General features: G+C 46.4%; 1 protein-coding gene across 3 annotated transcripts in view; it reads left to right on the top strand.

Moving 5' to 3' along the window:
• GMPR (guanosine monophosphate reductase) overlaps positions 1-17,422 on the top strand; it is a 60,690-nt gene that overhangs the window by 16,247 nt on the left and 27,021 nt on the right. For 2 of the 3 annotated variants that reach the window (XM_019985912.2, XM_019985911.2), the window contains exons 4-5: positions 1,967-2,140; positions 17,034-17,115. In XM_019985912.2, coding sequence (XP_019841471.1) covers positions 1,967-2,140; positions 17,034-17,115 — 256 coding nt within the window. The remainder of the gene's footprint in view (positions 1-1,966; positions 2,141-17,033; positions 17,116-17,422) is intronic. The other variant, XM_019985913.2, reaches the window with a different exon arrangement.

Below are 17,422 nucleotides of genomic sequence, written 5' to 3'. Positions count from 1 at the left end.
ACACTGGCAATGGTTTCCTCCATGGTCAGATCATCTGGATTGGAAAAGGACTTCGTATTGTACTGCTTTTGAAGTTACACTAGTTTCTGGCTATTTTTCTTTGCTGTGCCATGACCGTGTGTGGATTTTGAATGGTGAGGAGGTGGTTTCAGAGACAAAATAGTTCTGGCTCACACTCGAGTCTTTTCTTTTTGGCATACTTTATTCTAATGGATTATCTCTGTTTCACCTTCTCCCCCTCTTCTCTGGAGGATGTTTGGGGAGCGTGAGTTTCCAGCAGCGCACTGTGAATCAGAACCGGGGCTTTCATTACCAAGGGCGATCATTCCACTTACTACCCCACTGCCACCGAAGTCAAAGCTCATTAAAAAGGGAACGCATGGCAAACCCAGTGGCACCGAGAGAAAGTAACCAGTCTCCAGTCCCAGCTGCCAAACTGTAACAGAAATGAAAGATTAAAAAGAGAGCAGAGCTGAGTGGGAGGGACAGAACCTGTGGCCTTGGGGACTGGTCAGACTGTCATGGGAGGGAAGGTGGGCATCGGTGTGTGTCACATTATCAGTCGCTTTACACTCAGCCTGTGGGGTTGAGTTGTGATTTGTGGTTTGGGGGGACTAACAAAGGAGAGTAAGATGTGCTGCTCACTGGCAGTTTATAGTTTAGAGGTGTGAGCTAAAATATTGAATTTACAAATTTTAAATTTATAAAAAATAAATACATCATAGAACGTGAGACGCGAACTCTGGGCACAGTCCCACAGGCTAGTTTTAATGAGGCATAAACTACTAAAACCCACAGAGCAGATTTTGAGAGCCGCACAGGGGTGGGTTGAGGCACCGGTGCTGAGGAAGGTTGGGGGAGAGGGTATCACGGAGGAGGAGGTGGCGGCATCAGATGGAAACACGTCCCAGCACAGACAGGAAGGATCCTTTCAGTCTCGTTCATTCTTGTGCTTTGGGACATTTTGTCTTTTTTATTGGAGACATTAAGACTTGTATGTCATTTTTCTTCTCTCTTTTTAAAAAATACTTATTTGGCTGCACTGGATCTTAGTTGTATCACGTGGGATCTAATTCCCCTGACCAGGGGTTGAACTTGGACCTCCTGCACTGGGAGAGCACAGTCTGCATGTTGTGATAATGTGGTATTGGGAGTAAAAATGAAAACAGGAAGGAGTTTTATCAGGGAGGTTTTAGACATCTTTCCCTCTCTCTTCCCCCACCCCTGTCTCAGTGGGATGCTCAGGGTAAGGCCACGGCTTGGGCGTGAGGAACCCGAGCAGACTGGTCACCTGGTTCTCCTTGCCTCTCCTCTGCTCCAAGAGGAGAATTTGCACCAGCCACTCCACGTGGTTCTGCTTTCCACGTGGCGATGTTGTTCAGTTGCCAAGTCGTGTCCGACTCTTTGCAACCCCATGGACTACAGCATGCCAGCCATCCCTGTCCCTCACCATCTCCCCATTGAATTGATGATGCTATCCAACTATCTCATCCTCTGCCATCCCCTTCTTCTGCCTTCAGTCTTTCCCAGCATCAGGGTGTTTTCTAAGACTGGCTCTTCGTATCAGGTGGCCAAAGTAGTGAAGCTTCAGCATCAGTCCTTCCAATGAGTATTCAAGGTTGATTTCCTTTAAGATTGACTGGTTTGATGGCCACGTGGAAAGCTTGAGGAAATTAAACAAAAGCCATGGATGAGATTGTGTGGCTGAGGTGCAGGGCTCAGTTTAGCATTTATATGCCGTTTAGTGTTGGAAAAGACAATGGTCAGTTTAGATAACTGACCGTGAGAATCTCCTTTGCCTCTGCTGCTGCACGTTTCTTGAGCCGGTCCGCTGTGTGTGTGATCAGGGTGAACCTCAGACGGGCACGGTACTGTCCCCAGAACTGGAGGGTGGATGGAGGCAGGGTCTGGCCTCTGAACGCCACTTACCATTCCTGTCTTATACCTCTTGGTTTATTCGGTACAGCATGTAGCCGTGAGTTCGGGCAGTGGGAAGGATGATCTGGAAAAGATGAGCAACATCCTGGAAGCTGTGCCACAGGTTAAGTTTATTTGCCTGGATGTGGCCAATGGGTACTCGGAGCATTTTGTGGAGTTCGTGAAGCTGGTCCGGTCCAGATTTCCAGAACACACCATTATGGTAAGTGTAATGGGATGACCCTCTAGATGGGGAAGCAGAAAAGAGTTACATGGTGTGTTGGGAGAGCTGTGTTCTCTTGGGAGCTTTTGGTGCCTTCTTTCTAGAAGAATAGTTGAGAATCAGTGGGAAAAGCACAGCAGCAGCTGCGAAGATCTGAGAAGTGGCTCCGCTATACAAAGTAAAATCCAGATCAATGCATAGGGTGTCGGCTCCTTGTCTCTGCTAAATATCATCAAGTGTCTCATACCATATGAGACCTTTAAACCAAGGTGTATGTCACTGCTTAACAGAGTCTATTTAAAAAAAATAAAAACAACACAGTTGGTTTTCTCTTTATCATATTTGTCATCTCTGCCCTACTCTCCTTGCTAGGAGAACACTGCTGTGAGAGTTGAAATCCACAATATGAACATTTCGCCATAGTCAGCTATTATTTGCAAATCAGTTGGTGTATTTCTTTATCTAGGATCTTTATTTTTGAACTTCCCTACCTTTTGAGGAGGGTATTTTACTAATTTTTTACACCTTTACTGATGAGAATGTGTGTCTGTTATCGTTGGGAAACATAGATGTATAGAAAAAAGAACTAGAAGCTTTAGGGTTAAATTTGGGCTTTTGGAAAATCTATATGGTAATTATGTGTCTTTATTGGTCTTAATTAACATGGTGCTTACTGACTGACCACTAGATAATTTACCTCTCTTTTTATAAGTTTTTTCGAACCCAGTTCTTTTCTTTTTTACAATTTATTTTATTGTTTAGTGGATTTACAATGTCGTGTTAATTTCTGCTGTACAGCAAAGTGCTTTAGTTATACATATGTGCACAGATACGTTTTTTCATAGTCTTTCTTGTTATGGTGTATCACAAGATGTTGAATATAGTTCCCTGCACTATACCATGGGAGCTTGTTGTTTATCCACTCTGTACATAATAGTTTGCATCTGCTAATCCCAAACTCCCAAACCATCCTTTCCCCAGTCCCCCTTCCACCCTGACAAGCACAAGTCTGTTCTCTGTGTCTTCCTTTTACAAATTTTTAATTTATCTTCACATTTCATCATTTTAAGGAAGTTGGGAGACAGGAATTGGTATTTCTGTTGACAAAGTTAAATCACCTGTGAAGGATTTCCAGAACATTTTAAAAATATATTTTTATTTATTTCTGGGTGTGCTGGGTCTTTGTTGCTGCTCAAACTTTTCTATGGGGTTGCGGCCAGTGGGAGCTACTCTCCATTGCGTTGCACGAGCTTCTCCTTGCAGTGGCTTCTTTTCTTGTGGAGCACGGGCTGTAGGGAACGTGGGCTCAGTGGTCGCAGCTCCCGGGCTCTAGAGCACAGGCTCAGTAGTTGTGGTGCTCGGGCTTAGTCGCTCCATAGCATGTGGGATCTTCCTGGACCAGGGATTGAACCCTTGTCTCCTGTACTGCCAGGTGGATTCTTTACCACTGAGCCACCAGGGCAGCCCCTCCCCCCCAAATTTTTGAGATAAGTATTTTTATGCTTTCCAATCAAGTGAGAAGAAAGCATCAAGTATTGTCCTGAGGTCAACCAGCTGTACCATGTTTGAAGTTGGAGGGGAAACAGCAAGATTCATTTCACCTCCATAAGAGTGCTGCCAGCATTGTTGGGTTTTGATAAAGAAACACCATTTATTGAGTTCCTGGAGAAGGTGATGGCACCCCACTCCAGTACTCTTGCTTGGAAAATCCCATGGATGGAGGAGCCTGGTGGGCTGCAGTCCATGGGGTCGCGAAGAGTCGGACACGACTGAGCGACTTCACTTTCACTTTTCACTTTCATACATTGGAGAAGGAAATGGCAACCCACTCCAGTGTTCTTGCCTGGAGAATCCCAGGGACAGGGGAGCCTGGTACGCTGCCGTCTATGGGGTCGCAGAGTCGGACACGACTGAAGCGACTTACCAGACTTACCAGCATGTTTCTCAGAAGGTAGAGAATTCACCTGCAATGCAGGAGACCGAAGTTCGACCCCTGGGTTGGGAACGTACCCTGGAGAAGGGAAGGGCAGTGAACTCCAGCATCCTTGCCTGGAGAATCCCATGGGCAGAGAAGCCCGGCAGACCATGGGCCATGGGGTTGCAAAGAGTCAGACACGACTGAGTGACTGACACTCTTCACTCCTCCGTTTCAGGAGGCTTCCTTCTGTACTTTCTCTTTACAGCATCTCTGTAAAGAGTAGGAACTGTTGTCCCAAGTTTACTGCAGATGAGAAAGCCTTATTCCTGATCCTTTGACTTTGGGATTTTCACAAGGGCACACCCTTGTGAGTGTGGCACACCTTGTGGAGTGGCAGAGCTGGGGTTTGAGGTCAGGGTGGTCAGAATTCAGAGTCCAGACTCTGCCCCTGGAGACCTGTAAACATGCCCCATCCTTGTTAACTTTAATGCTGAAGCTCCCTCCTTCCACTGGGCCATACACGTGACCAGTCTCCTGTTTCTCAGTCCTGAGCTGGGCAGCTTCCTCAGGCTCCTGTCATGACCCAGCAAGGATATGTATCTAGTCCTGAGGCCCCAGCTGGCTCCTCTGCCCCTAGTCATCTGTGGCAACGGAGGAATGAGAAAGCTGGCCTCCCGGGAGGGCAGACACCCCCTCCCCTCTGCTGGGACCTGGGAGCCCTGCAAACATTTGGTGTTAAACACAAACTCTGTGCAGTGATGACTGGGATGGTAGGAGAAGTAGGACAAATATTTGAGCAGGAGAGGTCCTTTGTTGATTCCTTCTGGTGAGTACTTCTGGGTTGCTGTTGACATTACCCCTGCTCTCTGGTAGTGGGATCTAGATCTTTCCAGATCATTCCAGTGCACCTCCAGTAGTTAGTGACCAGAAATTACGCTCTTTGAACGAAGCAATCTAGTGGCTCTACTTTTTTGTCTTAGATAATTGAAGTATTCAGTTGTGAAATATGACATACATACAAACAAGGGCATAAAACAGAGGTGTTTAATCAGTTCAGTCGCTCAGTTGTGTCTGACTCTTTGTGACCCCATGAATCGCAGCATGCCAGGCCTCCCTGTCCATCACCAACTCCTGGAGTTCACTCAAACTCATGTCCATCGAGTTGGTGATGCCATCCAGCCATCTCATCTTCTGTTGTCCTCTTCTCCTCCTGCCCCCAATCCCTCCTAGCATCAGAGTCTTTTCCAATGAATCAACTCTTCGCATGAGGTGGCCAAAGTACTGGAGTTTCAGCTTCAGCATCATTCCTTCCAAAGAAATCCCAGGGCTGATCTCCTTTAGAATGGACTGGTTGGATCTCCTTGCAGTCCAAGGGACTCTCAAGAGTCTTCTCCAATACCACAGTTCAAAAGCATCAATTCTTCAGCGCACAGCTTTCTTCACAGTCCAACTCTCACATCCATACACAACCACTGGAAAAACCATAGCCTTGACTAGATGGACCTTTCTTGGCAAAGTAATGTCTCTGCTTTTGAATATGCTATCTAGGTTGGTCATAACTTTCCTTCCAAGGAGTAAGCATCTTTTAATTTCATGGCTGCAGTCACCATCTGCAGTGATTTTGGAGCCCAAAAATATAAACTCTGACACTGTTTCCACTGTTTCCCCATCTATTTCCCATGAAGTGATGGGACTAGATGCCATGATCTTTGTTTTCTGAATGTTGAGCTTTAAGCCAACTTTTTCACTCTCCTCTTTCACTTTCATCAAGAGGCTTTTGAGTTCCTCTTCACTTTCTGCCATAAGGGTGGTGTCATCTGCATATCTGAGGTTATTGAGATTTCTCCCAGCAATCTTGATTCCAGCTTGTGCTTCATCCAGCCCAGTGTTTCTCATGATGTACTCTGCATAGAAGTTAAATAAGCAGGGTGACAGTATACAGCCTTGACATACTCCTTTTCCTATTTGGAACCAGTCTGTTGTTCCATGTCCAGTTCTAACTGTTGCTTTCTGACCTGCATATAGGTTTCTCAAGAGGCAGGTCAGGTGGTCTGGTATTCCCATCTTTTTCAGAATTTTCCACAGTTTGTTGTGATCCACACAGTCAAAGGCTTTGGCATAGTCAATAAAGCAGAAATAGATGTTTTTCTGGAACTCTCTTGCTTTTTCCATGATCCAGAGGATGTTGGCAATTTGATCTCTGGTTCCTCTGCCTTTTCTAAAACCAGCTTGAACATCTGGAAGTTCATGGTTCACGTATTGCTGAAGCCTGGCTTGGAGAATTTTGAGCATGACTTTACTAGCATGTGAGATGAGTGCAATTGTGCAGTAGTTTGAGCATTCTTTGGCATTGCCTTTCTTTGGGATTGGAATGAAAACGGACCTTTTCCAGTCCTGTGGCCGCTGCTGACTTTTCCAAATTTGCTGGCGTATTGAGTGCAGCACTTTCACTGCATCATCTTTCAGGATTTGGAATAGCTCTACTGGAATTCCATCACCTCCACTAGCTCTGTTCTAGTGGTGCTTTCTAAGGCCCACCTGACTTCACATTCCAGATGTCTGGCTCTAGGTGAGTGATCACACCATCGTGATTATCTTGGTTGTGAAGATCTTTTTTGTACAGTTCTTCTGTGTATTCTTGCCACCTCTTCTTAATATCTTCTGCTTCTGTTAAGTCCATACCATTTCTGTCCTTTATCGAGCCCATCTTTGCATGAAATGTTCCCTTGGTATCTCTAATTTTCTTGAAGAGATCTCTAGTCTTTCCCATTCTGTTGTTTTCCTCTATTTCTTTGCATTGATTGCTGAGGAAGGCTTTCTTATCTCTTCTTGCTATTCTTTGGAACTCTGCATTTGGAGGCTTATATCTTTCCTTTTCTCCTTTGCTTTTCGCTTCTCTTCTTTTCACAGATATTTGTAAGACCTCCCCAGACAGCCATTTTGCTTTTTTGCATTTCTTTTCCATGGGGATGGTCTTGCTCCCTGTCTCCTGTACAATGTCACGAACCTCATTCCATAGTTCATCAGGCACTCTATCAGATCTGGTCCCTTAAATCTATTTCTCACTTCCACTGTATAATCATAAGGAATTTGGTTTAGGTCGTACCTGAATGGTCTAGTGGTTTTCCCTACTTTCTTCAATTTCAGTCTGAATTTAGCAATAAGGAGTTCATGATCTGAGCCAGTCAGTTCCCAGTCTTGTTTTTGCTGACTGTATAGAGCTTCTCCATCTTTGGCTGCAAAGAATATAATCAATCTGATTTCGGTGTTGACCATCTAGTGATGTCCATGTGTAGAGTCTTCTCCTGTGTTTTTAGAAGAGGGTGCTTGCTATGACCAGTGCGTTCTCTCGGCAAAACTCTATTAGCCTTTGCCCTGCTTCATTCTGTATTCCAAGGCCAAATTTGCCTGTTACCCCAGGTGCTTCTTGACTTCCTACTTTCGCATTCCAGTCCTCTATAATGAAAAGGACATCTTTTTTGGGTGTTAGTTCTAAAAGGTCTTGTAGATCTTCATAGCACCATTCAACTTCAGCTTCTTCAGTGTTACTGGTTGGGGCATAGACTTGGATTACGGTAATATTGAATGGTTTGCCTTGGAAACGAACAGAGATCATTCTGTCATTTTTGAGATTGCATCCAAGTACTGCATTTCGGACTCTTTTGTTGACCATGATGGCTACTCCATTTCTTCTAAGGGATTCCTGCCTGCAGTAGTAGATATAATTTCATCTGAGTTAAATTCACCCATTCCAGTCCATTTTAGTTCGCTGATTCCTAGAATGTCGACGTTCACTCTTGCCATCTCCTGTTTGACCACTTCCAGTTTGCCTTGATTCATGGACCTGACATTCCAGGTTCCTATACAATATTGCTCTTTACAGCATCGGACCTTGCTTCTATCAGTAGTCACATCCACAACTGGGTATTGTTTTTGCGTTGCCTCCATCCAAAGCCATTAAACATCCACGGGTGTTTAATAAACAGTCATAAAAGCAGGGGCCCTTCAGCGCACCTGTACTCTGCAGCCCCTCCTCCCACCTCGGACAAAAGCCCACCCTTCTTGGTGCTCTTTTCCTTCCTCGAGTGTCCCTGGTTTTGCCATCTACCAATGCGTTCCTAAAGGACAGCACTTAATTTGCCTATTTTTGAACCTCGTATAAATGGTGATTCTACTGCATATCTTCTGGGCCTTTGCCTCTGTAGTCCATTGCAATGGCCCACATCGTTTTGTGGAAGCTGTGGGGTCATATACTGTTCCTGGGGTGAATCTTTTTTTTTTTTTTTTCCTGGGGTGAATCTTAAGCCTGTTTCCCAGGTGCCTCCCTTGCCCTTGACCTCTTGCTCTACCTGCATGCTGGTTGTACCAGCATTAACATCGCTGAGGGTCCCTGATGTCGGTGTGGCCATATGAGCACCATGGTTCAGCTGAACCACGGTGGGGACATCGCCTACCTCCCGAAGCTCATTCTTCTCCTTGTGAAAAGCTGGTCGAGATAAAAATGGTTGGAGCGTCATCATGGGGATCAGATGGGCTGATGGTAAGGGTGCAGTAGTCACCCAGTGGCAAGTGGGCAAGTACCATTGAGGGCACGTGCTCTGGGATCTGAACCAGAGGCGGGAGGCTGATGGAGAAGAGAAATGGGGGTGGGATGAGGGGGTGTATATTAGTTTTAAGAAGAAGGAGAAAACATGAGCCACTTTTTGAAATAGGGACAGTGAGAGCAGAAATGCCCCAGCGCCCCAGAGCTCCCAGTGCACCCTGCACACGGTTGCTGGTGAGTTTAGCTCACAGCTGGCTGTACCCAGGGCTGAGCAGGCTGCCTGTTGTGGAGCCTGGCTTCCAGCTCCAGGGAGAGGAGCAGGGGAGACGGGTGATGCAGGAAGGAGGTGGGCTGGCAGGGCAGGGAAAGGGCCTAGTGCAGTGCCTGGGGGCTGCTAGGGTGGGGGTGAGGTGGGGAGGGGGAGAGAGACACTGAGTTCCCACGCCCCCTGGGCACCCAGGGGTGCTGAGCCACACGGAGGCCCCGCCTGCTCTGTGCCTCTTCCCCGGCGAGGCAGCGTCGGCGGGGTGCGGGGTGACACTTTCCAGTGTTCCTCTGCAGCGCCTGCCGACTGCCCAGGGGGCGTGTTCCCAGTGTTGGGATTGGTCTCCCCAGTGATGAGCAGGAGGCTCTAGCCTTTCTCCCCTGGCTGCTTTACCTACACTGACCCCTCAGGTTCACGTGGAAACCTCCAGTACTCTTAACACCCTTGGTCTTTAGGAAGATAATTTTTCTCGTGGCATTTGGAGGTGTTGTGAGGATGTACTTGTCCACTGATGAGGAAATGAAAGGTAGATAACTTAGGGGATGCTGAGTGCTGTCCTGATGGTTACTCTGCAGTGAACGGAAGGGCGGCTCAGAAGCGTCTTGGCAGAGCCCCAGTTCCAGGCTTGCTGCTCCCATTGCCCAGCACATCTGGGATTCACGTGGACCCTTTGCTTCTTACCTTTCACCTAAGGAAAGCACCGCTGCAGGTCAGGAGGGAGGAAGCGGGGATGTTTAGAGAATGTCACTGGCAGAAAAGGGACTTGTGAAGGTGCTGAGTGTTAGAGTGTGACAAGTCCTCTGGGCCTCTGCCTGGTGGCTTTCCGAGAGGAATGGGAATGGTGTGTTCTTGGGTGGATTCCAGGGACTGTGGAAAGAGGCACTAGCAAGGACCAGGCACTTGTCTTTTGTGATAACTCGTGCTCGAGTAAGGCTAAGAGCACCTACTTTAGTTGGTGGGAGGCTTCAGCTTAGAGGGGTCAAGAAACTTTTCGATGTTCACACAGCCAGTGAGAGGTGGGACTGAGCTAGATGGTGTGTCCCCAGGGTCTGGAATCCCCCTTTCCAGGCCCCACCATTGCACCCTGCTGCAGCCAGACCCCCTCCCAGCTCAGGCTCCTTGTGACGGAGAGGTTCCTATGTTGGGTCTCTTTTGTGGGTTCAATCGTGTCCGACCCTATGGACTGTAGCCCACCAGGCTCCTCTGTCCATTCAATTTTCCAGGCAAGAATACTGGAGTGGGTTGCCATTTTCTCCTCCAGGGGCTCTTTCCAACCTAGAGATTAAACCCACGGTGTCCTGTGTCTCCTGCGTTGGCAGGCAGATTCTTTACCACGAGAGCCACCTGCAAAACCCAGGTTGGGTCTGGGAGGTGCTTTTGTGCTGGTGGCTCTTTCTGATCTGGCCCTGAGGACACAGGCTTGTGACACCTAATCTGTTCAGAGGAGACTAGCTCTGCTCCGCTGGGTAATGTCAAGTCAGCCACGGTTGGCAGACCCTTGGGAAGCTGTGGGCACGTCCTTGGCCTTTCTCTGTGTGGCCAGTGGCTCAGACACCTGTCTGGATCCTTTTCTCCAGCATTTCATGGTCACACAAGGTTCTGAGTCACACGGGGGCCCTGCCTGCTCTATGCCTCTTCCTGGGGAGGCAGGAGGGTGGGGCGGGTGATGCTCTTCAGTGTTCTCAAAGGTGGCGGCCGTGGGCGCCGGAATTTACCTCCCAGATGCCCTCTCAGGCCAAGTTAGCCTAGATTTTCTGGCTCATCCTCTCTGGAACTGATGTAAACTGAAACTGCGGTAGGAGCTAGGAAGGGCCCCCAAGATTCAGCTCATGTGTGTCTTCGAGAGTCACGCAGTAAATTTGGTTGCTTGTGTTTTTCATGTGAAAGGTGGTTATTGCCTTGGTGGCATCTCCTACTCCCTGGGATGCCCAGGTAAATAGAGAGAGATCTTCGGGTGCATGGGGGAAGACTCTGGCATTGATGTTCCAGCACTTTCTGTCAGGAGTTGGCCCTCAGGCCGGATTCAGTCTGCTGCTGTTGGCTGCTTGCTCAGTTGCTCAGTCCTGTCTGACTCTTTGTGACCCCATGGACTGCAGCATGCCAGGCTTCCCTGTCCTTTGCTGTCTCTTGGAGTTTACTCAAACTCATGTTCATCGAGTTGGTGATGCCATCCAACCATCTCATCCTCTGTCATCGCCTTCTCCTCCTGCCCTCAGCCTTTCCCAGCATCAGGGTCTTTTCCAATGAGTCAGCTGTTTGTATCAGGTGGCCAAAGTATTGAAGCTTCAGTATCAGCATCAGTCCTTCCAATGAATATTCAGGGTTGATTTCCTTTAGAATTGACTTGTCTGATCTCCTTGCAGTCCAAGGGACTCTCAAGAGTCTTCTCCAGCACCACAGTTCAAAAGCATCATTTCTTCTGCACTCAGTCTTCTTTATGGTCCAACTCTCACATCTGTACATGACTACTGGAAAAACCGTAGCTTTGACTATATGGACCTTTGTAGGCAAAATGATGTCTCTGCTTTTTAATATGCTGTCTGGGTTTGTCATAGCTTTTCTTCCCAGGAGTGAGCGTCTTTTAATTGCAAGACTGCAGTCACCATCTGCAGTGATTTTGGAGCCCAAGAAAATAAAGTCTGTCACTGTTTCCATTGTTTCCCCATCTATTTGCCATGAAGTGATGGAACCAGATGCCATGATCTTAGTTTTCTGAATGTTGAGCTTTAAGCCAACTTTTTCACTCTCTTTCACTTTCATCAAGAGGCTCTTTAGTTCCTCTTCACTTTCTACCATTAGTGTGGTGTCATCTGCATATCTGAGGTTATTGATATTTCTCCTGGCAATCTTGATTCCAGCTTGTGCTTCATCCAGCCCGGCATTTCTCATGATGTACTCTGCATGTGAGTTAAAAAAGCAGGGTGACAACATATAGCCTTGACCTACTCCTTCCCCAGGTTGGAACCAGTCTGTTGTTCCATGTCTGGTTCTAACTGTTGCTTCTTGACCTGCATGCAGGTTTCACAGGAGACAGGTAAGGTGGTCTGGTATTCCCATCTCTTTTAAGAATTTTCCACAGTTTGTTGTGATCCACACAAAGGCTTTAGCGTAGTCGATGAAGCAGAAGTAGATCTTTTTCTAGAATTCTCTTGCTTTTTCTGTCCAGCGGATGTTGGCAATTTGATCTCTGGTTCCTCTGCCTTTTCTAAATCCAGCTCGTACATCTGGAAGTTTTCAGTTCACATGCTGTTGAAACCTAACTTGAGGGATTTTAAGCATTACCTTGCTAGCATGTGAGATGAGTGCAGTTGTACAGTAGTTTGAACATTCCTTGGCATTGCCCTTCTTTGGGATTGGAATGAAAACTGACCTTTCCCAGTCCTGTGGCTGCTGCTGAGTTTTCCAAATTTTCTCATTCTACAGAAAGGATTTTTCTTGGCAAAAGACTTCTGAAGAGGCAGTAAAAAGTGGGTAGAAAACTTATTGTTTAATGGGTATAAAATTTCAGTTTGGGATGATGAAAAAGTTCTGGAGATGGATATTGGTGAAATTCCTTTGTAAACCCTCCAGTGACAAGGACAGGTGGGTCTGATCAGCCCCGCTTTATAGCAGGATAAATGGAGACTTGGAGTGGATATGATTTTCTTAAAATTACCCAGTGAGTGGGAGGGCGTTCAGTCAGCCCCAGCTTTCTGAAGTTATCTTGCCATGGATGTCTGGGTCCAAAGGAGAACTGGAAGAATTGGGGTTGGATTTTTCCCAGAAGACTTTTTAATTTATTTTTAAAAGTTTTAATTAAAAAAAAATTAATTTTTGGCTGTGCTGGGTCTTTGTTGCTGCACGGGCTTTTCTCTAGTTGCGGCTGGCGGACATCTCATATGGTGGCTTCTCTCGTTGCAGAGCTGAGCTCTAGGGTGCTCAGGCTTCAGTACTTGTGGCACAGAGGCTTAGTCACTTCTCGGCCTGTGGGATCTTCCTGGACCAGGATTGGAAGCCACGTCTCCTGCCTTGGCAGGGGGATTCTTAACCACTGAGCCACCAGGGAGGCCCCTAGAGGCCTTTTTTAAATGGTACAGAAGTACGTGAAATGTTCGTTTTGTTCCTTTTATGTGTTCTTTGGGCCCTCCCACCTGCCCTGGACACAGGCGCAGGAGGTGGTGTCCGGACAGTGCTTGGCCTCCCTGGGGAGAGGGGCCCTAACAGAAATCTCCGCCTGTCTGCACTGGGACCCAGCTAGGGTCTGCGGCTTCTATTTGTCCTGGCTGCCCCTGTCATGACCGAGCTGGACGTGCTGCTACCTTCTGAGCCTCTGGTATCCACTCCCCACAGAAGCTGTTTCTGGCCAAGATAAGCCGACTGCTCGCTAATCACCCCCGGCCAACTACCCACCCCCACCCCAGCGCATCCCACCCCAGCCCGCCGGCTGCCTGTGCTGTGGGCTGGGCTTCCCCCAGAGCCTAACCACACTCCCAGGGCCTCTCGTGTTTCTGAACGTGACTTCTCCTTTCAGCTTTTGTGTTTGCCCATCTTGGTTTCAAACTTGGATAGGTTTTTGTTCTGCAAGGGGACACTCACCGTCCTCTCCTGGTCATCGGCATTCTTGTTGTGTGGTCCTCAGGCTGGAGGCTTTTTGTCATCACTCTGGGTTTTTCCATGCTCAGTCCTCTTTGTGGTGCCCGCCTCTGGTTCAGGAGCCCTGAAGGCAGCTCAGGGGACATGGGGACACCTTGAGAAGCCCCTGGGCTCTTAATGGCATCAGCTCCCTCCACACTTTTAAACCTACCTTGACCTCACATGGTTATACTTGCTATGTCCATCTGAGGTGATTTGAATTGACTTCTTTGGTATAAAGTAAACCCTTTTAAACTGGCCTGTAGGCAGCATCAGAATGGAGAGAAAAATCCACAGTGAAAGTGAAACCCTGTAGGGAGCTTCGAGTGGCTTCTTTAGGTGTTTTATTTTTAACTTCTAATTGATTTTATTGGTAAAATTTATTTTGAATTTTTAGCAAGTCAACCAGGGAGGAAGAATGAGAGCTTGGCCTGCTGTTTCTTGGGTTCCTGTGTGCGTGCTAAGTCACTTCAGTTGTGTCTGACTCTCTGCGACCCTATGCACTGTATCTGCCAGGCTCCTTTGTCCATGGGATTCTCCAGGGAAGAGTACTGCAATGGGTTCCTCTGCCCTCTTCCAGGGCAATCTTCCCGACCGAGGGATCGAACCTGTGTCTTCTGCAGCTCCTTCACTGCCCGCAGATTCTTTATGCTGAGCCACCAGGGAAGCCCTTCTTGGATTCCTACTAAGTTTTTTTCCAGGTTCAGAGTTGTATGCTTAGGAGAAAAAAAAAAACCCTAAGAAAACAGAAACTATAACTTTCAATTGTAAAAGTAATGCAGTTTCTACTGTCAAACCCAAGAAATTGTAAGGAATTATTGATAAAAGTCAGAATATTCCCTCACCAGGACATGTTTTATCAGCATTTTGGTGTATATTTCCATCTATATGTATACTTTGGAGAAGGCAATGGCACCCCACTCCAGTACTCTTGCCTGGAGAATCCCATGGACGGAGGAGCCTGGTGGGCTGCCGTCTCTGGGGTCGCACAGAGTCGGACACGACTGAAGCGACTTAGCAGCAGCAGCAGTAGCATACGTATACTTGTTTAACAAAACTGAGATCTTACTATTTCCTTCTGTTTCTCCTAACATTATACTGAAAGCATTTAAGCATTTTCCCATGGCATCAAACCAATCTTATAAACATCACACGGGTTGGCCAGAGATTGTTGAACCATTCCCCTTTGGGGGAATATATTTGCAGTTTTGCACTGTTAACAGTAATACATGTTTGTAGTTAAATCTTTGACCTCATCCATAATGATTGCCTGGAGAGAAAATCCTGGAAGTTATTGGATCAAAGGATATACATACTTTTCATTTCTGTATATGGGCAAATTATTTTCTAGGAAAACTTGTACTGGAGTAGGCATTCCACTGGCAGAGAATGAGTGTCTGTTTTCAGCATTTAGTTTTTATAATCACTGACAATTTGTCAAGTGAAAAGTGGTAGCTTGCTGATGTCTTCATTGAGATTTGATTGCTGTGAAGGTTAAACATGTTCCCTGTGTTTACTGGCCACTGTTATTTCTCTCGTTAGTTCATGTTCTTCGGAAGTTATTCTGTGCGGTGCTTGCATTTTTCTTGTAGATTTGGAAAAGCTCTCATAATGTTAGTCGTCTTCGTAATTGTAAATCTTTTTCTCCAGCAGGTTATTAATTTTGTTGATTATATGTATGAGTGTGTGTTTATGCAGGTTTTTAACTTTCATGTAGACAGATCTGTCTTTATGTTTTTTCACTTGTATGTGTATTACGAGTATTCAGTTTTCCTCTAAATCTGGGAGGAGACAACTTTTAATTTATCTGAAGCTTATTTTGGTGCAAGGTATGAGTGATAATCCATATCTGTTTCCAAAAGATCCCTTTCCCCCCAAATTTCAATATTTCTATTGAAATATTGTTCCTTTACTCTGTGACATGAAATGCCATCTTTATCATATACTGTATTCTCATATGTTCCTATCCTTTCTCTGGGCTAGCATTTTCCATTGTCAAATGCTGTTGGGATTCAAGTAACTTTGAGCCATCCTCATCACCCCTTTTGAAGATGCTTCTATACAAAGTTAAAAGTCATGTTTTCCAGGTGGAGAAAGAAAAATTCCCCTTGGAATCAATTCAGTGAAAAGACACTTTTGGGGCTTCAGTGACAAAAAACAAGTTGTATGAGTTAGGGATGCACTGCCCAAAATAAGACTGTGCACAGTTGTGAACATTCAGACAGGCATCCTGCCAAGTATTCTATGCACCAACTGAAGAATCCACAGGCCAGTGAGTTGTAATAAAAAGGGCTATTTTCATGTTCCCAGGCTCCTGCAGTGAAAGAACATGCACTGTTTTCAAACCAGATGCATCCGTCTGGTTTTTAGTTTCTACCACTTCCTGGCTTATGGGTTTATTCTTAGGACCACAGTTTCATGTTGTTCTGAAAATGAAGTATGTACCAGTCCCCAAGGTGCCTTTGGGGTTTGGGGTTCATCTGCCTTTTCATATCTCAGTGGGAACCACTGACCCTAGGATGGGTTTAGTTCACCCCAGTTGCTCAGTCGTGTCCGACTCTTTGCAACCCCGTGGACTGCAGCATGCCAGGCTTCCCTGTCCATCACCAACTCCTGGAGCTTGCTCAGACTCATGTCCATCAAGTCAGTGATGCCATCCAAGCATCTCATCCTCTGTTGTCCCTTCTTCTCCTGCCTTCAGTCTTTCCCAGCATCAGGGTTTTTTCGAAAGAGTCAGTTCTTGGCATCAGGTAGCCAAAGTATTGGAGTTTCAGCTTCAGCATCAGTCCTTCCAATGAATATTCAGGACTGATTTCTTTTAGGTTGGGATACCTAGGCATTTTCCCAACTGTGAGGTGACCAGTAGTCCCTAATTCTGGGTTCTATTGGTTCCATAGAAGTTCTTCAGGGGTTTTACAAACTGTGAACCACAATTAACATTTTAATCAGCTGAGAGAGCGTTTCATTGCTTATTTTATATGTTTGGGTTCTCCGTAAGAGTTTGTCTTGCCTGACCTGGAAAGACCAAGGTCTCTTGGAGTTCCAAAGTCATGTAGTTCTGTAAATTCCTCATGCTGTCAGCTCACCCAGAGGTAGCCTGGGGTGTCCAATTCTGTGTTCTTGATAATTGTTGTTATTTAGGGTTGTTTCCAAATTTGCTGGTATACTGAGTGCAGCACTTTAGCAGCAGCATCTTTTAGGATTTAAAATAGCTCAGCTGGAATTCCATCACCTCCACTTGCTTGGTTGGTGGTGATGCTTCCTAAGGCCCAGCTGACGTCACACTCCAGGACGTCTGGCTCTCTGTGAGTGATCACACCATCACAGTTAATTGAGAAGAAAGGAAACCTGGAGAAAACCCTAAGCCACCAACTGGCTGAAAGTTGATTCAGGGGTTGGGCCCTTGTCTTCTCCTGTTTTTTACTTTTGTCCCCTTGGCTGCCTGGTGGCCTCAGAACCCGCTCCTCCTCGTGTTCAGGTGTGGGGCTCCTCCATCACTCACCTTTGTTCCTTCTGGAGTAGTTCATGATCATGAGCTATATTCTTTCTATCCCAGGCAGGGAACGTGGTGACGGGAGAGATGGTAGAAGAGCTTATTCTTTCTGGAGCAGATATCATCAAAGTGGGAGTTGGACCAGGTAAGACTTGCTGGGAGGATTGGGGTCTAACACTGGGAGATGCCCAGAAGGGACCTCAGGAATGATCCAGCCACAGGTTTAAAACACATTTCTTTTGGAAGTATTGTTGAGCTTCTGATCAGAAGAGGCTCCTGAATAGAAATATCACTGAGCTGCTTTCTGATGCCTCTGGGAATTTCTGAATGAACTTGAATGTGGTTCGATTCAAATAAGGTCTTGGTTTCAGAACATTCCTGTGGAAGAAAAGAATGAGAGTCATGAATAATCCCATTCACCTCGAAGAGGAAGGTGAGGGATGAAGAGCTCA

The sequence above is a fragment of the Bos indicus genome, chromosome 23 (genome assembly GCF_029378745.1).
Source record: "Bos indicus isolate NIAB-ARS_2022 breed Sahiwal x Tharparkar chromosome 23, NIAB-ARS_B.indTharparkar_mat_pri_1.0, whole genome shotgun sequence".
NCBI lineage: Eukaryota > Metazoa > Chordata > Mammalia > Artiodactyla > Bovidae > Bos > Bos indicus.
The sequence above is the reverse complement of the archived record's forward strand: the minus strand, read 5'-3'. Positions and strand labels throughout refer to the sequence as shown.